This window comes from Prionailurus viverrinus, unplaced genomic scaffold, assembly GCF_022837055.1.
Source record: "Prionailurus viverrinus isolate Anna unplaced genomic scaffold, UM_Priviv_1.0 scaffold_35, whole genome shotgun sequence".
Lineage (NCBI taxonomy): Eukaryota > Metazoa > Chordata > Mammalia > Carnivora > Felidae > Prionailurus > Prionailurus viverrinus.
This window is the reverse complement of record NW_025927605.1, coordinates 6486056-6508360: the sequence shown is the minus strand read 5'-3', so window position 1 is coordinate 6508360 and position 22305 is coordinate 6486056. Positions and strand designations below refer to the sequence as shown.

General features: G+C 47.3%; 2 protein-coding genes across 5 annotated transcripts in view; one reads left to right on the top strand and one right to left on the bottom strand.

Annotated features, from left to right (window-relative positions):
* Positions 1-5578: 5578 nt before the first annotated feature.
* Positions 5579-15018, bottom strand: SNX11 (sorting nexin 11). Of its 4 annotated transcripts, XM_047845680.1 has the most exons (8): positions 14938-15008; positions 12589-12648; positions 11553-11607; positions 11029-11115; positions 10624-10724; positions 8677-8772; positions 8237-8449; positions 5579-7115 (listed from the first exon to the last, which is right to left on the bottom strand). In XM_047845680.1, the coding sequence occupies exons 3-8, from the start codon at positions 11592-11594 to the stop codon at positions 6842-6844; spliced, it is 813 nt and encodes a 270-aa protein (XP_047701636.1). In that variant the 5' UTR covers positions 11595-11607; positions 12589-12648; positions 14938-15008; the 3' UTR covers positions 5579-6841. The 4 variants fall into 4 exon arrangements, with proteins under 4 accessions (XP_047701636.1, XP_047701635.1, XP_047701637.1 ...); XM_047845679.1 differs by lacking the exon at positions 12589-12648 and having other exon boundaries at positions 14938-15018; XM_047845681.1 differs by lacking the exon at positions 11029-11115.
* Positions 15019-15210: 192 nt separating this feature from the next.
* CBX1 (chromobox 1) overlaps positions 15211-22305 on the top strand; it is a 30019-nt gene continuing 22924 nt past the window's right edge. The window contains exon 1 of the mRNA XM_047845931.1: positions 15211-15633. The gene's annotated coding sequence lies outside the window, so the exon portion shown is untranslated. The remainder of the gene's footprint in view (positions 15634-22305) is intronic.

The following is a 22305-nucleotide window of genomic DNA, read 5'->3' as shown; positions in this document are numbered from 1 at the left end:
AACTAGAATTAACAAGGTGACCATATAACTTATTTCCCAGACATTGTTTGGAGACAAAAGGGGGAGTTATTGATAATTGATCATTGTGGCCAAGACCACAGGTATAAACCAGGATGAGAGGTCCCCCTAAAAATCAGGCAAAACGGGGCATCCAGTCACTTGGGGAGTGAGTGGACGGTAGACAGATTATCTGGCTCTCCGGATACGACACTTGGGAAATTCCTTCTAATGAAGTCCTCCCCTGCCAGCCCAGTTCCTAGACAAACTCTGCCAACTAGGCTTCTTTTCCTGATGCCTAGGCTGTTCCGAGAGGCCCGCTATCTCTGGCATCAGGCTGCTCGTGGGGCCGGCCGGCTGTTGGCCGCTGTGTGTGTTCAGTTCCGTCACGGGTCCCCATCGCGGCCAGCCACCCCTCCACCTGGCAAGGCGCCACGGAGGGAAGCACGTCTGTAGCCCTGGGCAACAGTGCGCTGCTCCCTTGCCTCCTGTGATGGGAGCGAGTTCCAAGAGGCTTCTAGTGCTGGTCCTCAAAGAGGGCATCTGGCTCTACTGTAGACGCTCTTAACCTGATGGTGAGCAGCTGGCCCTCTTTTATCCCCTCATCAGATCAGAGAACAGAAAACAGGCTACAGACACTTCCCTCTTACCTGCGGTCAGACACTCCTTACTCTGCCTTGAACCTCCCACCCCCCTCCCCCCAGGCGGCACAAGCACACCACCGCCCGTACCGGATGCCTCCCATGGGTCGGCACCCTGCCGGGCCTGTCACTGACATACCCCACCTCTGGGAAAGCACCTGGCATCTGGAGATTTTAGATCATTTCTTTGACGTCGCTAGGGCAGTGCGGGGGCGGGGCAGAACTTGGAGCTTTACTACTTCTTCTGTTAGTGGGGAATTCCTAACCTGGCACTATTGACACTTGGGGGCAGGTGATTTCATGTTGTTGGGGACGCTGTAGGATGTTCAGCAGCATCCCTGTTCTCCACCTACTAGACGCTGGTAGTACTCCTCCCCACTCACCCCCTGTCCCCCGGTCTGACACCCAAAACTGTCTCCAGACAGCGCCAAATGTTCCCTGGGAACAAAATCCCCCGTGGTTGAAAACCATGGTCTTGGGACATTGGTGTGCGTAGGGCCAAGCACAGAGAAACCGTCCTGGCTTCTAGAAGTGTGTGCTTTAGCCACTGGATTATAGTGATAGAAGCTTACTGCTAGGTTGGGAAGACCTAGGGTAAAAATGCCATGAATTCCTCAGGGTCTAAGAACCAGCAGGCCAACCCCGACGCTCCATGGAGATCTGCTTGCCTGCACTGCTGCAGATTCCACTACAAAAATGTTTGCAAAAGTGGGGGTATAGCTCAGGGGGAGAGCATTTGACTGCAAAAATGTTTGCAAATGAATGGGCCTGTAATTGCTGATTTAGAGAGCTGCGTGCCAGTGTCTCACATCTTGAGCTCTGCGGTTGTGATCCTTGTTTCCCTTTCCTGTGGCAGAAATCTACACAAGGGGAGCCCTGATCAGAACTCTTGATCAGGACTGAGCGAGATACCGTGTACAACCTCAGAGCAAGAAACCAAGTTCACTGAAACACGGCACGAGGGCAGGTGCGGCCCATGTGGGGTGCTGGTTTCCTGTGCTTTGTACTGGGTAGGCCTGGGCGGTCCTCAGGCAGAAGTGGCAAGTGTCAGGGCACCTGTCATCTCCCTGCTGCAATTACCCTTCCTGGTCTTTCATGTTAGTTTTTAAGGGAAGTTTTCTCATGCAAAATAACTCCTAGGAGCTCTGTCAAGAACTAAAAATAAATAAATAAATAAAGCACAACCACAACCTACTGCTCTCTCCGGAGGCCAAGACAGGATGAGGGGTCTACTGCCTTTGTTGTTTTTGCCCGCACGGGCCAGACAGCAAGGCCATCGCTGGCCCTGGTGCCAGCCAGAGCCCTGTCAATGCTGCCTCCCCTGGGCTCCGAATCCAAGGCACCTGGAAGGGTTATTAGCAGGATTGGAACTCATCCCTCTGCTGGGACTGGATCATAATTACAGTAATTTTCTAACAGAGCTGGGCAGTAGGACTGTTTAATCAGCATTCGACTCCCTTGTGCTCCCAGCCCTCATCACTCAAGGAGAGGAGTGGGATGGCTCTTAAAGAGACAGTGCCCGCCTTTCAGCACTTTGAACAGATGTGCCCTAATTGGTAGAATATATCTAAGTCTCGTAGCTTATAGCAGGCAACCTGCATTGCCTCCAACAAACTGCCCTGGGCTCTCACTATTCTGGGCCTTCTGCTCAAGGGACTTGGGTCAGGCTGCCGGTGGGGCTGGCCTCCCCTACCAGCTTAGCCACCAGGGGAAGTCCATACACAGGGCTAGAGCACTTACGGAAGGATCTAAACTAGCTGGCCCCTTGGAAACGGATGGTCTGAAGGAAAAGGTGCTTGACGGAAGGAGGGACGCAAGAGCCATAGATTAAGAAATTTCGGCAGGGGGTTTCCCATAATCCAAAGATTACAGAAGCATCTCATGTTCCTGCACTTCTGGGGGAGAAAAAAAAACCTTAAAAGACTTTCAGGTAGTCTCTTAATTCTCACATTCTGGCTTTCCCAGGTCTCTCTACTTACTACTCCTGCCGCTTTTACTGCTGTGTAAATGCTCCCTTTTCTCTTCCTTTGCTGGTGGAAGTGGACCAGGTCTCCCCTGAATGGAAGGGAGTAAAATTATTCACTTTGCTCATTGAATCAGGAGCATTCTGTCTTCTAAAAAGTGTGGCTCTTGTTATCCTTTGGAGCATAAACTGTCCATGTTTATTTGATGTTGAGACGTGAGGTTCCAGCTACCACTCCAAATCTAGCCATTTCTAAAGTGGAACTGGTTTTTCCCAAGAAGTTATTTCTCTAATAACATGCTAGCAGTGGCCCCTACTGCCCTGTTGGTAAGCCAAATGCATACGTGGTCTTTGTAGTGGTTCCTCAGCGTTGTGCACAGAAGAGAGCTAGGGCAGGGCGTAAATGAGAAGAGGTGAGTGGGGGGCTCCCAAAGTGGGGTGGGCACACCCTCAGGAAAGAAGGTAGAGTGGGGTGAGGAGAATAGGAAAGGGGGGGGACACTCATCCACAATTCAAGGACAGGTTACTTTGAGCCAGGTGACATGCCCTTTACAGAGCTGAGTCCTGCTGGCAGAGGGCTGCCCAGGAAGGTTGCTTGGGATCAGTGCCCAGGCGTGACCGAGGAAGTCACCGTCCCGCGCAGTGCTGGTTATCTGCTTGGCTTCAGCTTCGTCTCAGCTGGCTGCTCACACAGAAATCTGCAGATGCCACCCCGGTCCCTGACTGAATGCTCCTGCGGCCTCCGTGAGGCAGGCCAGGCACTGATCTATTTCCATTTCTCCCTTCGACCCCATTTCACATCTTCCTGGCTCACTGTCCTCCCCACCCCTAAGGTGTTGCAAATATAAACAAATTCACAAGCATGCAGTTAACTTAATGTCTGATCAGACTGTTAGAGTCACGATCACCTCCCAAACTAAGCTACCAGAGAGGTGTCTAGGACTTGGTGGTGTGGATCTAAGGCCTCCACAGTCAGAAAGCTGAGGACTGCAGAGGGGCTCTGACTTCTGAGACAACTCCAAAAAGCTGTGCAAGTGGACTTGGACATTTTTTTTTTTTTTACCTTGAGTAGCAGTGGGTTTATTTTAGTTTAAAAATAAATGGGGGGGAGAGGGAGGGACAAACAAACACCCGGTCTTTCAGAGCTTGGAAAGTAAGTCTCACATGAATATGCTCTCCCACCACCTAAACATGTTTTTTAGGGGGGGGGGGGGGCTGGCTGGCTCAATCAGTAGAGCACGTGACTCTCAATTTTAGGGTTGTGAGTTTGAGCCCCATGTCAGGGGTAGAGTTTACTTTTAAAATAAATAAATTTTAACTAAGTAACTAAATAATAAATAAAAAACATGCTTTAAAAAAAAAATTGTTCTTTTTAAAGTAGGCTCTATACCCAACGTGAGGCTTGAACTCATGACCCCGAGGACAAGAGTCACATGCTCTTCTGATTGAGCCAGACAGCCACCCCATAAAACCACAGTTTAGTTTCCTTAGCCAGAAAATGAGTATAGTACTTGCCCTGCCTTCCTCACTGGACACTGAGGTCAAGTCAGAGGATGCAAAGGAGACTTGTTTTCATACAAGAAAACCTACCTCCCCCCCCTACACACACACACACACACACACACACACACACACACACACACACCCTTCCATCCACCAACCAAGATGAAAGCCACGAGCATGAGCACACTTATCCCGGGTAACAGGAGAGACCAGACTTGGGCCACAGAAGCAGCAGTCAGAAAAAAGGTGACTACATCAGGCACAGAGCCCAGCTCAAATCTAAGTTCAAACACAAAATATTTGAGTTCCACAAAAGCTGAGCTGAGTACAGCTGGGCCAGCCCCTCTCCCCAGGGGCTCCCCAGTCTTCCCTACTGAGCTCACCAGCCCTGGTAGCCGGCCCTTAGCACACGCAGGGACGGAGTAAAACGTGACAGGCCAATGGCACTGCCTGCATGGAGAGGAAATTTTGGTTTTGCTGTTTTCCTGGCAACTCCAGGCCCGCATCAGAAAATCTCTTCCCCTCCCTTCTTAGGACATCTCCTCCCATGGCATACACTCAACTGTGCACAAGACGGTGCTGGGATGGCGCCTGGCCTTGGATTAACTGAGCTGCTGTTGTACGCACTGCTGGTAATGGATCATTAAAAAAGCCGGGAGTCAGAAAAATCGCATCCGTGTCTTTGAACGGCTCCTGCTGTCCCAGCAGCCTACCCTGCTGGCAGAACTAGCTGCTGAGCACCAACTCCAGGAAGAAAAGGAGCGAACAGAAGAAGGCCAACCCAGCTTGCTGTTTTTTGGCTGAGTAGGGAATTGACACAGACCACCTCCGGCTCCTGTCTGGAAGTTTCGAGATCAGAGAGCTTCAGGCACAGCTGGGTTCACAGCTGCACCATTTGGAGCATTGGACTCATTAATATTCATGAGTCATCCCCACCAATCGGCAGAGCGGATGCCATTAGCTTAGCATCTGTCGGGTTTTTGTGAGGGTTGCGTATGGAGTTTTTTTCCCCTTTTAAATGAACTTCTTTTGACATTTTGGATTTGCCTCTGTAGGTTTTCTAGCCTCGCCTTGCTCCGCTGCATCATATAAAGGAGAGACCCAGGGGAGGCGGGCAGGAAAGAGGGATGGGTCCCAGCCAGGGCTCTGCATCTGCCTGTTGACAAACTTTATTTCTCTTTCAGCACCTGGCACCTCAGACAGGCTGCGAGGACGGAAGCGGCAGCAGGTAAATTATCCCTAACAAGGTTCATGCCCACAAGTGCGAGAAAAGCCGGATCCTGGCTCTCCAGAAGACGACCCTTCCTCCAGCGGTGGACTAGCGCGGCACACACAGTGCCGGAGGGCTGCGGCCCCCGGCTCTGAACCGTTATTTCCACGCTGATAAATTCATGATTTATGAAAGCAACTACTGCCAGCCCTCCCTCCCTCCTCCTCTGCTACAGCTTGTTAGACACGAATGGCAACAACCGTCTTAAATACTTGGAATTTTATTTCAGGCCAAAGCCCCTCAACTCTGAACTAAATGCCATGACAGTCCCACAGCACAGGCTGGTGTTAAAGGAGCCCACAGACAGGGCGGGGTGGCCAGAGGAGAGGGGGGGGTGGGCGAGAGGAGAACCGCACACCCACACCCACACCCACACCTAAGCGCCACGCAATGCACACCGCCAGCGGCACTGGGCTCCTAGCCGCTCGGCTCTCCACGGAGAGGAATTATGGCAGCAGGAGGGCAGAATGCCTCATTGTGTGAAGGCGTGTCGTTCCTCACCTCCATCCCCAGAGCCCTCTCTCCAGGCACAGACAAAGCCCTTGCGCCCCATTGGACTGAACATACGGCCTCCCTGCAACACAGCAACACAGCAGAGGGACACGGTGGTAGCTGAAGCCCCGGGGGCAGGAGGCTATTACTCAGGGAGAAGAGAAGGATTCAAAAAAGAAAGGAGCCCACGCTAACCGTGCAGAAAACACAGTCACATCTCTGCTTTGTAACCGGAAAAGACAGCGACAGCGCAGGACCCAGGACAGCCTTTTCTAAAACAAAACCCCGAGCCGTTGCCTTTCCTCGGGCTGTGACCGACCGCTTCTCTTCCGCAGATGGCCATGAGCTCAGGCCCCACGCGGTGAGACTGAGGTCTCAGGATATGCGGGAAACCCCGGCGACAGAGGAGTCACAGCACTGTTCCGTTCCGTGGGATTAGTGAAGGAAGGCAAGCGAGGGGGTGGGAGAATCAACATTCACCCCCTCGTCCACCAAAGGAGGCAGGCAAGAGGCCAGCCTCCCAGAAACAAAGTGCTCCAAGGGCCGCAGCAAAAACACAGCCCCCGGGAATACAACTACGCAAGTGTTTCTGTTGGGTCAGTATTCAACAGGACAGCTTAAAATCTGCCACTTGCAGGTCCCCAAAACCAGTCACCTGAGGCAATGCTCTCTGGTCCATTAACGAACATCTAAAGAAACTCAGCTCCCAGGGGAGTAAATATACCACCCCCCGCCCAGTGTTTCCGTGCAAAACCAACAGCCCGCGGGCCTTACGCCTACCTTACAACTGTACAGTGTTTAATCCTGCGGAGGAAGCCTGAGGAGCTATTGTGACCCACCTCTGTGTAACCAACCTGAGCAGAGGCAACCGTAAGACACTAAGTGGCCCAACCGCCCACACCTACCCTGTGCCCGATCCCACCCCAGCAAGTCCCCTTGCCGCCTCGGAGCAGAACCCAGGGCTCAGACCAGAGCTCATTTCTCCACAACCGTTTCTAACTGCCCAGGGTCCAAAGGCACAGCATGGTCCCCTGCCATGGCCCTCCTCACTGGCTGAGGAGCAGACGTCCCCTCATCGGGTCTTGTAAAATCACAGCATGATGGCGAGGGGGAGGGTGGCAGAGGGGGGCTTTCCAAGGAAGGAGCTTCAGAGTCAACAACGGGAGCCCACACCTCGAAATGGTCCTTTTCTTCCCTGGGAGGTGGTGAGGGAGAGCTCCTCCTGCCCGATCGTGGAAGAAAGCAGCAACTGGGAAAGGACGGGACGGGAAAAAGAAGGGCATGAGCAGAGAAACAAAAATCAATAGATAAGCACAAGTGAACAAACAAACAAACGGTGGGCCGGCCAAACAAATGGAGTATTATTTGGCCATAAAAAGGAATTAAACACTGAAACCCCCTACAATACGGATGCACCTTGAAAATGCGGAGTCGAAGAAGCCAAGCACAAAAGACCACACCTCGTATGACTCTGCTTGTGTGAGATGATCAGAACAGGCAAATCCACAGATGCAGAAAGTAAACTAGTGCTCATCAGGGGTTAGGAGTTTGGGAAAATGGGGAGTCACTGCTAATGGGTCCAAGGTTTCTTTGGGGATGATAAAAATTGGGGTTCTAAAATGGACTATGGTGACTGACGGTTGTACAACTTTGTGAACAAATTAAAAACTACATTAACTGTAACATTAAAAGGATGACTTTTAAAATATGTAAATTATAACTCAATAAAGTCACTTTTTTTTTATAAGATTTTATTTTTAAGTAATCTCTAAACCCAATGTGAGGCTTGATCTCACAAACTCAAGATCGAGAGTCACACGCTCCACTGACTGAGCCAGCCAGGTGCCCCAAAATTGTTACTTGAACAGGGCGGGAGTTGGGGGGGGGGGTGCCTGGGTGACTCAGTCAGTTGAGTGTCTAAATTCAGCTCAGGTCATGATCTCGCAGCTCAGGAGTTCAAGCCCCACATCGGGCTCGCTGCTGTCGGCTCAGAGCCCACTTCGGATCCTCTGTCCTCCCTCTCTCTCTCTGCCCCTCCCCTGCTCATGCTCTCTCTCTCTCAAAAATAAAATAACCATTTAAAAAATTAATTAATTAATTACATAAAATGGCGGGGAGAGAATAAAGAACAGAATGAGAAAGTCTTCTTTTCCTCAAGTTTCAATAGGAGAGCCTGCTACCCAGGGACGAGGTAGCCCAGATGCTCAGACCCTAGCGCACAGGATGAGAAAACCATGCACAAGGGGAAGGAGGCCTCTTCTGAAAGGCTACCAATGCCGTGACAGGACCTTCTCTATCCAATGGACACCTCACTGGCCCGGGCTACAGTAGTCCTAGCCCTCGGTGCCTCAGAAATGAGAGCTCCAGTACCTCTTAGGCTGGTCTCCTTTAGCCAGGTGAGAAGAACCCCGCCTCTCCTCCTGGACCCAGCCACAGTTTGACATAGCGTAGTGAAGAATGGCGTCAGAAACCGTCATGGGGCTTCGGCCCTGGACACAGGCTTCGATCTCAGGCACCGAGAGCTGGCTTTGCAGGAAGAGGTGTAACTGGCTGTCTGACAGGAGGACCACACTCTGCAGGACCCTGGGGAAAACACAAGACGTACAACACAGCATCACCCTGAGCAGCTGCCCTCCCCAGCCCCACTTGCTGAAGAGCTTCCGGCTTGAGGGAGCACTGAAGGTATGGGGGTGCGAGACAGGCATCTACCATAAATGTGCCTGTCTATTAAAAGGGACCATCCTGCCTGGCCCCCTCCCCCTCCCCGCCCACCCACACGAGGCAGGTGCTAGCCCACCACGCCCACTCACTTTTCCAGGAAGTGCTGCAGACCTTGCCGGCGCTTCTCAATGAACTCATCTGAGCTGCCAAAGAAGGTTGACTTCCCAGGAAGTTCAGGTACAGGGCTGTGGGGTCACATAATGTTGAACACCCAAGATGAGTGTGACATTAAAGACAGTCATTCCACCCCCTGAGCAAGGAAACCCCCTAAAAAGAGGCACAAATCAATACACATAGCTTTTAATAAGGTGGGGAGGGGGGCAAGGCTAATACCGACTGCGGGACATCCATGTGTCAGGCACCATCAGAGAAGTTAAGTAAATTTCCCGATGTCACACAGCTAGTAACCAGCAGAGTTGGTATTTGAATCACATCTATGACTTCAAAACTTCATTGCTGCTATACTACATTGTTTACAAAACCCACTCCCACCATCAGCTTTTAGGTTTTTTTTGTTTGTTTGTTTTTTAAGTGCATTATTTATTGTGAGAGAGGGGCAGAGAGAGAATCCCAAGCAGGCTCTGCACTGGAAGCATGGAGCCCGACACAGGGCTCGAACCCAAGAACCAAGAGATCATGACCTAAGCCAAAACCAAGAGCCACTTAACCAACTGAGCCATCTAGGCGCCCCTGTCAGCTCTTATTTTAAAAAGGAAAAAACTTGGAGTGCCAGGGTGGCTCAGTCAGTTAAGTGTCCAACATCGACTCAGGTCATGATCTCATGGTTCGTGAGTTCGAGGCCCACATCAGACTCTCTGCTATCAACACAAGAGCCTGCTTCAGATCCTTGTCCCCCTTTTGTCTCTGCCCTTCTCTCGCTCTCTCTCTCTCAAAAATAATAAATTTTTAAAAATAAATTAAATAAATAGATAGATAGATAGATAGATAGATAGATAAAGAAGAAGAAACCTGGACGCGGAGATGTGGAGCCTGCTGGGTCCCTGCATGTAAATTAAGACCTACCTCCTCCAACCCAAGCAGGTCACATGCTTAGAATTTTCTAAAAGTAATTGAGTTGTAGCAAGCCATCCACAAATTCTTTAAACCTCCCTAGCTTCTATTATGAACATATTTTTAAAAAAACCAACAGGCCAGGGGCCCCTGGGTGGCTTAGTAGGGTAAGCATCCAATTTCGGCTCAGGTCAAGATCTCACAGCTCGTGAGTTCGAGTTCCGCATCCGGCTCTGTGCTGACAGCTCGGAGCCTGGAGCCTGCTTCGGATTCTGTGTCTCCCTCTCTCTCTGCCCTGTCCCCAACTCATACGCACGTGTGCATGTGTACACTCTCGCTCTAAAATAAATAGACTTAAAAAAAAAAAAAAAAAAAAACAGGCCAGGCAATAGGATGCAGGATCCGTCAGAGGAAATCCCAACTGGCAACGAGGACCTGACCCATGACAGCGGCTTCATCAGTCCCACATGTTAACTAACCGGCTCAGGCACCCACAGGCCACCTGTCCCCAGAGCATTCTGTTCTAAACTGTCTCCAGTTTTAGGACTTATTTGGGATGGTATAAGTGAGGAGTGAACAATACTACTTTCCCTAAGGCTCTCAATCTGTTATGTCTCTCAGAAAATTTCTCTGCACAAAAAAGAAAAAAAAAAATTAAGATTTTTTACAGGTCAAATGGACAGGAACACCACTGGTCACGTTAAGTCCAGGTGCTAACAGGTTTCTGATAACCAGTGACACGCACACATAAAATGCTAGCAGTACACTTATTTAGCCCTGGATGAATATGCATACAAAAAAAGAAAACTATTTTTGATATTTGTATGACTTTGTTAGGTCAAAATACTAGAAATAAGAACTCTGTCTTTACTTTTTCCACTGACTTGAAAACATAATTTAAGAACACATTTCTCAATTTCCTAAGTGCCTGACACGTGGCCAGGTTTGTTTGTTTTTTATTGTAAACTCTGGTTCTCACATAAGCACCAGTCTCAGATCCAAGAAAGAAGCAGAAGTAAACTCACACTAAACCAGCATTTCTCTGTAGCTGCTTTCTCAGCCACACGAACTCACGGTAGCGGCGACGCACACAGGACGTCTTGGCGGTAAAGGCCTTGCTGTTGGTCTACAGGAGGAAGTACGTGAAAAAGAAAAAAAACAGGTAGAAAAAGACGAAGTTTACATGAACTCCCCATGGTCCCTCTGACGGAGGATCCAAGCCATCAGGCCTGATCAAGGGCTCTGACCAGAGCAAGGTGCCACCAGGCAGCTAGAAAGCAACTCTCACCCATTATCTCAAGTTCATGCCCCTCCTCCCTCCTTTTCTTCTGTCTCCGGACAGTCAAAATACCCACAAAAAGGTTCTGCCTCAGCACTAGCCCTCAGTGCTAGAGAGTGTTGATCCCAATGCAAAAGTGTGATGCACTTACGTGGAGAAATATCTTATAATCCACATAAGAATTCCAGGAGCCCTCATTCTGCACGCGGGGGTCCTGAACACGCACAGTGATCACCTCCTGGAGGTAAGAAAGGCTCCTTCAGCTTCGGCTCAGCCACACAGTAAGGCAACTTTGACAACACAGGTGGCCAGATTTTTCCAATCAGCACCAACTTTCATTCATTTATTCATTCAATTCAACAAGGATTTATTGACCACCCGCTATGTGTCAGACTCGGCTCTAAGGCACTGGGGGCAGAACGTGAACAAGAGACAAAAATCCTTGCCCTCGTGAATGTGACATTCAACCATATTCCAACGAATGGAAAAGGTCAAAATGGAGTCTCATTTCCCTGTATGGCTTTACTATGGATTTCCTTCTCCTGCCTTTATTTTGAGCTCATCAGCACCCCCGAGGTATTACTGTCAGTACAATACCACGGAGCAATGATTTGCATCTTTTCCCAAATCCCACCAAACTTTTACCCACCTGTTTCCTGGAGACCACACGCTTACCTCCTGCTCTTGGTTTTCCAACATCCTACAGCAAAAGCCCATTGGAAGAAAACATCTGATAAGGGACAGAAGACAGGGCAACAATCACGGTTAGTATGCCTCTGTTCTTATCACTCTTCACCAAGGCAAAACCCTGAAAATTCTTAATTGAACCCCTGGGAAAACCCAGGCAACTTTTTTCGTTCTCGTGTAAAACTTAAGAGGAAGCAAAAAAATCCCCCCCCCCCCCCGTCCCCCCACCGTAGCTCAGTGCCAAGCTAAAAACCCAGATGATTTGACTCCCTGTGCAGACCACTGCCAGAACCCTTAACTAGGCCACCTCCAGCCAAAGCAGGTTTGGGTCTGTGCACCTCCAGCAGCCAGAACAGGCAAGTTCAGCTGTAAAACCTCTGCTTGAGGATTGCAGGTGACAATAGTGTCTCACCGGCACACACTACACACCCTAGCAAGTGAGCCTAACACTGCCCCCTCCTGGCGGTTTAGAGGCAACCACGCCCCACAAACACCGAGGCTTTTAAAAGTCTCTCTTTGTCTTGCTAACCCTACAGTCGCCTACCCAGAGGTAAATCATAGAGCTGGAGAGCTCCGGGAGCACCTGAGTGGGTTGCCCAGTGGCAACCTTCCTTTATCTAATCTGTTCTCCGGAACCCAAGCCAATGGCTCCCAATCATTTCCTCTCTCGACATGCTATCCGGTTTGTACCTCTGCCCAAGCACCCCACAGCTGCACACAGGTCGGCTCGGGATGTTTTCCACTCCTTTGTAAAGATTCATTAAAGCCTAAGCCCCTGATTTCCCCCAGTGTGGCAGTTTACATGTGCAGCGACATCGCCCACTCCGACAAGGGGACCATGAAGCCTACAGCACAGGGTTACTCGAGTCCAAAGGGGCCCATGATGTCACCTTCTGTTAAAATACAGCACTAATCTTGTTACTCCTAGAACCACTCCAACAGCATCCACCCTGGCTGCCGCCTCCACCCCCTTCTCCTCTCTTAAGAGCAGAACAATAAGGTTTAATTTCCCTTTCCAATTTACCTTGAAATGAAAACTGACTTCAGCCAATATGTACTGCCAACAAATGATCCAGGCTGGCTCCTGGGAAAACAAGACTATCTCTAAGCTCTCCCTCTCCTCCCCACCCCCCATGCCCATTCACACACCCACTCATTTTTACAGTTCTACAATTAATTTGAAACTCATTCTCTTATTAGTTCTGCCTTACCATTAGAAGAGTGTGTAATGAGTTTCTTTGTATTTTATGTTTTGCTAACACAAGGCTAACGTTTCAAGAGAAGGGGAGCTCATTTACACCACGAAATTAGCAGAGCAAACAACTTTCCCAATTCTTTCCAGAATACCAGAAGATCTCTCCACCCTAGCCACTGCACACAGAGACAAAACTGCGTGGTATGTGACAGGATTGGGCTACACTGTTGAGCAAACCAGTTTTTGCAACTGTAATACCCTCTTCGTATTCTTGCCGACAATCTGATTTTTCCATCTGATGAAATCACTGTCACAAAGGGGTCCTGAACTGAAAGGAAATTCCAATTCCGTAACGCCCAAAGTATACCATCTCTGATGCAAGCAGTCATATGCCTGTGACCGAAAAGAACAGACCGACTAGCTGTGAACAGTTAACCACCTCAGATTTTTAAAAAAATAATAAAATTTTCTCTTCTCTTTTCAGCCATTTGGTAAACTGTCAGCACAGAAGCAGAGGGTTCAACATTCTGAAGTGTCTTTTTCACAAAAGTAACGATGGGAAAGATGAGGACAAGGAAATCAGTCATCCATACACTCAGTGGGGCTCAACACATCTCCTGTGCCTTGAAAGGTTTGCCAAATTCAGGACCGTAATTTAGTAATGAAATGGTCATCGTTCTGAGGCTCAAGTAGAGTTTGTATAGGGCCCTCCACCACCTCCAAGTGCAAGTCCCTCTCCTTTCCTTTGGGGCTAAAACCACTTAGAAACAAATAGCTATAAACTCACTTAAAAAAAAAATCCCAGCACCCCCCAATAGGCTGTATACTTAAATCTAACTTTAAAGGGCACCAACAAAGTTTCAATTGTAACTTGCCCTTAAAAACGCTAGACACTGGAACAAATACAAAAACCCAGACTCCAAATAATAATTTCTAGTAACTACTATTCTCCATCAGCTTCCTCCGCATAGATGCCACTCCTCACAAGGAAATGCTCAGTTCTGCCTGTGAAGGGGAAGGAGGAAGTTCTTTAACTTTGGCTCGTGATCTGGGAGATGGATCCAGGTCATCTAAATAAGGGTAAGTCAGCGATCCTCTCAGCTACAGCTACGTATGCATCCCACTCGGCACTAACTGCATTTCCTGGGTCCTTTCAATCACATCCAAAGCTTCCTTTTCTTTCTCCATCTGTACCAGCACCAATATCTCCGGGAAGAATCCAGTTGTTTGCTTTATACAAAGCAGATTCCTTGTAAAGCTCTCCAGTGTCCTAACAATTCAAGGTAGTAATTCAAGGCTTTCCCACCATTTTCACCCCCATTTAAACTACTTCAAAAGGAGGTTAAAAACACCTTAATCAAGTAGGTTAAGCATCTGACTCCTGATTTCAGTTCAGGTCATGCTCTCACAATTCCCGAGATCCAGCCAGGCGTCAGGCTCTGCGCTGATAGCGCGGACCCCGCTTAAGATATTCTCTCTCTCTCTCTCTCTCTCTCTCTCTCTCCCACTCTCTCTCAAAATAAATGAAAAAACATTTATTTTACATCAGGTGATAAAAGTATATTGAGCCACCAATACTCCTATCCCTTCTTACTCATTCTTGAGCCCTTGGTGCCAGATGGCAACTCAAAAAGCTCTCCTGCCTAAACACCCACACGTGGTAGAGAATGCTCCCTTTTCTGACCAAGTTCTGTGTATTCCCAACCAAGCAGCTCCACTCCATCCTTCTGTCCATTTGTAATTTGCCACTCCTTACACATGGAAGGTAAATCACAAAAGCGACCACACTCTAGCAAGAACCGCCTCCATCCCCGTAAAATACTTGTCACCACTCCTACCCCTAGCCATTTGGGTAATTGTCCCCAAACTCTTTAACTCTGACCACTCCCTCTCCATTCTTAACGAACTAGGAGCAAAAGGGCCCCATGACCCTTCTTCTCCTTTGGCGATTCAGCTTGGGGAGTGGAAAGGAAAGATGCTTTCTACTTTGAAAACAAATGGAAAAGCCGGGATTCCTTCCTTGGGTCCGGAGCAAGCACCCGCCTTCATCCCGGGACGTGAGACAGCCTCTTCCCTAAAACGTCAAGCGAGAACCCCACCCCCAAGCGCCAGCCTGGACGCTCAAGCCTCACTGGAGAGCAGAGATCTGTCCCCGCGGTTCCGCCCACGACCCCTCACCTGAGAGCAGCACCCACTCCCCACAGCGACACCGCCAGCGCCGCACCATAGAGCCAGCCTCGGCTTCTCCTTCCGGGTAAGCGGCCGGTGCCCCGGTGCACGACGGGAGAAGGCTCCCGGCCACGCCAATCGCGGGTGCCCAGGACGCCCCGCCCCTGCAGGCCCGAGCTCTTAGTGGAGATTCCCGCTCCGGAGGCGGCGCGCTCGCTCCGCCCAGTCCCCGGCCGGAGTCCCGGCCCCCTTAGACTCACTCGGGACACTGGAGAGTGGACGCGGGTGAGGAGCGGTGAGTGGGCTCTGACGGCCAGTCCAGAGCCGTGTCCCGCTCGTCGTCGTCGTCAGGCCCAGCCAATCAGCGGCCAGGGGGCGTCATTAAAGGTCCGAAAGAGGGTCCCCGGACCGGGAGGTGTGAGGAGGTTGTCGCCTTCATTTCTGTCGGGCCGAGGGCCATCTGGAGTGTGGGAGGGTCGGGGAAGAAAACGCCCACATTCCTGGAATGTCTCAAAGTCCCGAGAGCTTCCCCATTTGAACCCACTGGGTTGCAGTTCCCCCGCGGAGTTATCAAGGGCGGGCGAACCCACTGACCAACTCACGTTGGTAAAACCAGGGATTGTCAGACCGAAAACCGAACTGAGATGGCCCAGCAAACACCCGTTTGACTCGCGGAAACAAGCCCAAAGAAGAATCGCGCAGCTGGTTAGTAAAAAAGAAAATACGTTGGATATCATGATTTTTTTATGTTGTTGAAACGTCTGTTAACAACCTGTTTAAAGGTAATTTTTGCAAAGATAATAGTGTCAAGGAAAAAGGGTCACAAAATACAAGCTCTGGCTTTAGACGGCCTTGGTGCAATACCCAGCACTACACTGGACTGTGGGGGCTTAACCTGATCCTAAATCTTTTTAAGTCTTAGTCTCCTCATCTGTAGAATGGAGGTTATGCACAAACCTCAGAAAAGCTTTTCTCAAACATTTAGTCTCAGGATCCCTTTACTTTTTTTTTTTTTTTTTAGTAAAGTGTACGCCCAACGTGGGGTTCCAATTCACGACCCCAAGATCAAGAGTCCCATGTCCTGAGGACTGAACCAGCCAGGCACCCCAACATTCTTCAAAATTGGTTAAGAGTGTTTGTTTATGTGGGATATTCACTGGATTAGAAATTAAAATTGAGAAATTTAAGAACATTATTAATTCACCTAAAATAATAATAAACCAATACATGTTAATATGTTTTATGAAATATAACTACACTTCCCCCCCCAAAATTAGTAGAGTGTCATTGCATTACAATTTTGCAAATCTCTTTAACGTCTGGCATAATAGAAGACAGCTGGATTCCCATATTTCCTCCCCATTTTCTCTGATTTGCTATGTTATTTTGGTCTAGGAAATGAAGAAACTCCAGTCTCTCACAGATACATAGTTAGAAAAGGAAGGAGTATTTTTAGCCTTCTCCAATAACTGTGGATACTAGCAAAACTCAACAAACGGTAATTTCTTAAAGATTAATTGCAATGGGGAATCTGAAACCACTCAGAAAATATTGGTTTACTGAATTATGCAGATCTTCCAAATATTGATGCATTTCACTACTCAACATTAAAAAAAATCGCATGCATTATAATCATTGATCTCATCACAAAAATCTTGGAAAGCTGTCAAGCTCACTTTGGTGGATACCAAGCACCTTTTCCAAAATTACCATTTTTTCTTGAAAGCTCAAATTTTATCATGGACAAAAGTACTTTAAGTCACTTTTCTTTCATGTGCCAGGCTCATTCCATTCAAATATGCAAGTCTGAATAACTATAGTTTCCCTGTCATTCTTTCAAGCAAAATTTGTGTCCTAAATTTTTTTTAGTGTGTATTTATTTATTTTTGAGAGAGAGAGACAGAGCACAAGCAGGGGAGGAGCAGAGAGAGAGGGAGACACAGAATTGGAACCGGTCCCTAGCTGTCAGGACAGAGCCCGACGCGGGGCTCAAACTCAAACCCGTGCGATCATGACCTGAACCGAAACCTGACGCTCAACCGACTGAGCCACCCAGGTGCCCCACAAAACTTGTGTTCTAAAGTCCATGTCCGTACCGTCCTGAACACTCCCGATCTTGGAAACTAGCAGGGTAAGCCCTGGTTAGTACTTAGATGGGAAAAAATGGTGTTCTATGGGGGGGAAAAAAAGCTCATTCAGTTCACACATCTCAATCACACAACCATATACTTCAGTAAGTGGCAGAAGGGTTTTATGTAAAACTCCCATTTCATTACACAGAACATTTAAAAGATACATACTCCAGAAGAGAGATTTCACAAAATTAATTATTTGTACTGTTTCATAGTTTAAGTGAAAGTGGTTTTTCTTTTTTTAAGATTTTTAAGTAAACCATATGCCTAACAGGGGGCTCAAATTTATAACCCTGGGATCAAGAGTCCCATGCTCTACTGAATGAGCCAGAGTAAACCAGCCAGGCACCCTGAAAGTGGCTTTTTTTTTTAATTTTTGAAAATGGCTTCTTAATTATTTTATTGCATAGGGGTGGCAGAAGAGAATACCATGAGTCTAGCACCTTGATTCACACTAAGGTGCCAGCCATCTCACCTGCTGTTGTCTTTGCACCATTAGTGAAAATGTAAACACAGTGAAAAAGCAAATCATGTCTTCATATTATCATGAAAATAGATCTGACCTTGCAGACTCCCTGTAATTCTCTTAGGCACTCCCAGAGTCTGTGGATTACACTTGGAGAACTGCAGAGTATATCTGCAGAATGTATCCATTCATTCATCAAATATTTATTAAGCCCTTTCTATGGGTCTGGACACTGCTGTAGGCATTATGAATAAAGCAGTGAGCCAAACAGGAAAACACCCTGACCTTATATTATAAGTAACATAAGGGCTTAGCATCATTGCCTCATATGTTACTCAATAAATGTCTTTATTTTTTTCATTTTATTTTTTAAAGTTTATTTATTTTTAATTTTTTTTTAACGTTTATTTATTTTTGAGACAGAGAGACAGAGCATGAATGGGGGAGGGTCAGAGAGAGGGAGACACAGAATCCGAAACAGGCTCCAGGCTCCGAGCTGTCAGCACAGAGCTCAACGCGGGGCTCGAACTCACAGACCGTGAGATCATGACCTGAGCCGAAGTCGGCCGCCTAACTGACTGAGCCACCCAGGCGCCCTAAAGTTTATTTATTTTAAGAGAGAGAGAAAGTGCATGTGTCTCGTGAGTAGAGGAGGGGCAGAGACAGAGAGAAAGAGAATCCCAAGCAAGCTCCACACGCTGTCAGCACTGAGTCCAACTCCCAACTCGGGGCTCGAACCCACAAACTGTGAAATTATGACCTGAGCCCAAACCAAGGTCGAATGCTTAACTGACTGAGCCACCCAGGTGCCCCTCAATAAATGTTTTTAAGTAAATTTATTAGTGGGCACCTGGGTGGCTCAGTCGCTGAAATGTCCGACTTCAGCTCAGGTCATGATCTCATGGTCTGTCTGTTTGAACCCCGCATCGGGCTTTGTGCTGACAGCTCAGAGCCTGAAGCCTGCTTGGGGTTCTGTGTCTCCCTCTCTCTCTCTGCCCCTCCCCTGCTTGCGTGCTCTCTCTCTCAAAAATAAACATTAAAAAAAAATTTAATAAATAAATGAATATTAAACAATAATTTATTAAACAATTTGAATGTAATAAGGTTTCATAGTGCCATATCTTATGTTTTATTGACCTTATTTTTTCAACTGTAATTTCTAACACTTGATAATGGGGCCAATCTTTATTATACCTAAAATGCTAGTACTTCTTCAGGCAGTTAGCACTTTGCATGAGAAAATCAATCAATGTCAAGGCTATAGGTGCAAGATTTGAGAAGTATAGGTTTTAACTAGAGTCCAGTAACTACCAGGAAGTCACGTGAGAATCACACTGACCAGGGGAGGTAAGAAAGACAGATAGCTCTCAAGTATATTTGCCTTTTAAAAGAGAGTCCTTGTTAGCCCCAAATGACTAAATCCTTAACAATAGAATTTCAAGTAGTAGTTAAAATGAAACAAAGACTCTCACACCCATTAGGAGATGACTACTATCAAAGAAACAGAAAAAGACAAGTAATGTGGGGATGTGGACAAATTGGAGCCTTTGTGCACTGTTGGAGGGAATGTGAAGTAGTACAGCCGCTGTGGAAAAGTTTGGCAGTTCTCAAAAAATTAAAACCATATGATCCAGGAATTCCACTTCTGGAATTGAAGAAGGGTTAAACAAGCCAAAAATGGATCCAAAATGGAGTCACTCGTGCTAAGCGCGTGTCAACAAACCAAGACTTAAAATCTAACCTAATTTCTGTTTCAGCCCCTCCCAGGAATGTACTCTTAACTGGTCAGGCTAGTGAGGTAACCTTGTGGGCACCAGTGAGGCAATCTGCCTGAAAGACCCTTCCGTCTCCCAAAGAAAGATAGGTAATCTAATTTTTCCTCATCCCTGCCAACCTTCTGTCTATAAAAGCTTTCCATTTGGGGTCACCTGGCTGGCTCAGTCAGTAGAACATATGACTGTTGATCTCAGGATTGTGAGTTGGAGCCCCGTGTTGGGCGTAGAGATTTAAAAAAAACAAGGCTTCTAGCGGCGCCTGGATGGCTCAGTCCATTAAGCGTCCAATTTTGGCTCAAGTCATGATCTCAGTTTGTGAGTTCGAGTCCCACATCAGGCTCTGTGCTGACAGCTCAGAACCTGGAGCCTGCTTCAGATTCTATCTTCCTCTCTCTCTGCCCCTCCCCCGCTCGTACTCTTTCTCTCTGTCTCTCAAAAATGAATAAAAACATTAAAAAAAATTTTTAAAGCGTTCTATTTTGTATGCTCAGCCCCTTTCTACTTGCTAGATGGGATGCTGCCCGATTCATAATCATTGAATAAAGCCAATTTAATGTTTAAATTTTCTTAGTTGAATTTTGTCTTTTAACACCAGAAGAATTAAAAGCAGGGTCTCAAAAAAATACTTGTAGGCCATGTTCCGAGCAGCATTATTTTTTTCAATGTTTTTTTTTAAAGTTTATTACTTTGAGAGAGAGAGAGAGAGAGAGAGAGAGAGAGAGAGAGACAGTGTGAGCAGGGGAGGGGCAGAGAGAGGGAGACACAGAATCCGAAGCAGGTCCAGACTCTGAGCTGTCAGCACAGAGCTGGATTTGGGGCTCAAACTCCCAGACCACAAGATCATGATCTGAGCTGAGGTCTGAGTTGAAGTCAGACACTTAACCGACTGAGCCACCCAGGCGCCCCAGAGCAGCATTATATATAAGAGCTAAAACGCAGAAGTAACCCAAAGGGCCAATAATGGATGAATGGATAAACAGAATGTGATATATACATACAAAGGGATATTCTTCAGCCTCAAAAAAAAGGGGGGGTTCTGACACACGCTGCAACATTTAAACCTTGAGAACATTACACTAAATGAAATAAGCCAGTCACAAAAAGACAAATACTGTGCGATTCCCCTTATATGAGATTCTTAGAGTAGTCCAAATCTTAGAAAATAGAATAATGGCTGCCAGAGGTTAGGAAGAGGAGGAATGGTGAGTTTTTGTTTAATGGGTATAGAGTTTCAGTCTTTAAGATGAAAAGAGTTCTGGAGATGGATGATGATGATAGTTGCACTGCATTATGAATGCATTTAATACCACTGAATTGTACACTTAAAAATGGTTAAGATGGGGGGGGGTGTTCCTGGTTGACTCAGAACGCTGAGCGTTGGACTTTTGATTTTGGGTCAGGTCATGATCCCAGGGCTGTGGTGATTGAGCCCTGCCTCCAGCTCTGTGCTGAGTGTGAAGCTTCTTTCTCTCTGCCCACATCCGTCTCCCCCACTAGCACTGTCTCTAAAATAAAGTTTTCTAATGGTTAAGATGGTAAATTTTATGTTGTGTATATTTTACCATCATTTTAAAAATTGGGGGAAAATGAAATAAAGAATTTCAGAGAGTGGGGAAGAAAATATTTCAAAAGTTCTGTACTGGGGCACCTGGGTGGCTCAGTCAGTTAAGCTTCCGACTTCAGCTCAGGTCATGATCTCACAGTCCATGAGTTCGAGCCCCGCGTCGGGTTCTGTGCTGACAGCTCAGAGCTTGGAGCCTACTTCGGATTCTGTGACTCCTCTCTCTGCCCCTCTGCCTCTCACGCTCTATCTCTCTCTCAAAAATAAATAAACATTTAAAAAAACATTAAAAAAAAAAGTTCTGTACTTCCCCCACTCCTTAAAATTTTTTTTTTTTTTTCAACGTTTATTTATTTTTGGGACAGAGAGAGACAGAGCATGAACGGGGGAGGGGCAGAGAGAGAGGGAGACACAGAATCAGAAACAGGCTCCAGGCTCTGAGCCATCAGCCCAGAGCCCGACGCGGGGCTCGAACTCACGGAGTGCAAGATCGTGACCTGGCTGAAGTCGGACGCTTAACCGACTGCGCCACCCAGGCGCCCCTCCCCCACTCCTTAAATCACATGAGAAGCAACTATGTGCTGTACCTAAAATAGCCTACTGTTTATTAGTGCCAGTATATACAGGCATTCCCTTTATACATTACAGTCCATCCCACAGAAATGCTGCAAGGTAGGTCTTAGGTAATGTTTCCATGTTTCAGATTTCTCTGTTGGCTGAGGCTCAGAGAAGTTAAGGAGCTTGTTCAAAGTTACACAGCAGGCAAAAAGTAGAGACAGAACTAAATCCAGTTCAGCCTGATTCCAAGTCCTTGTTCTTTTTTGCAGCATCAGACTGCCTCTCTTCCCCACATTCCTTGAGATTTTAGGAACTTCACGTGAGAGACACATTTCCTGTGGGCATGAGCAATGTGACTTCAAATGTTGTCTTGAGCAAGATTACTATGACTGAGTTGCTGTTACCCTTAGAAGGAAAAGAAACTCTGAGGGTCTGAATAACTTAAAATGCCACCATTCTTATGAGAAGAGAAAAGAACTAAACCCATTTGATCCTAAAAGATTTTCAAAAAAGATACTGTTACGGAGAAACATTAGGCTTGAGAGTTTGACATTCATCCCTGGCAGAATTCCGGAATAGATCATTAACAAGAGAGCTCTGAGTTGATTGCAGATTCACATAAACCAGTGGTGCTCTGCTACCTAAAAAGAAAAGGTACCTTTGACTCCCTTAATTCAAGAATGGTGTAGAACAGCTGTGCAGTGATGATTCCCCCTATTTTGAAATACCCATATAAAGAGCCAGGATTTAATAACAAACTAGATATGGTAGACCCAAAACTGTTTTCCTATGATGTACCGTTTAAGAAAATGGCGATATTTAGCCTGGAAAAGTAAGACCTTGGGGCGGGGGGGAGACATAAAGGCTGAATTTCAATATTAGAAG

Excerpts from the sequence above, each read along its gene's own strand:
- SNX11 (XM_047845679.1), bottom strand. The coding sequence starts at position 11,594 with ATGGGCTTTTGCTGTAGGATGTTGGAAAACCAAGAGCAGGAG. Across the intron at positions 11,116-11,552 it reads TGGAAAACCAAGAGCAGGAG|GAGGTGATCACTGTGCGTGT; the intron begins GTAAGCGTGTGG and ends TCTTACCTCCAG. Across the intron at positions 10,725-11,028 it reads ATTATAAGATATTTCTCCAC|ACCAACAGCAAGGCCTTTAC; the intron begins GTAAGTGCATCA and ends TTCCTCCTGTAG.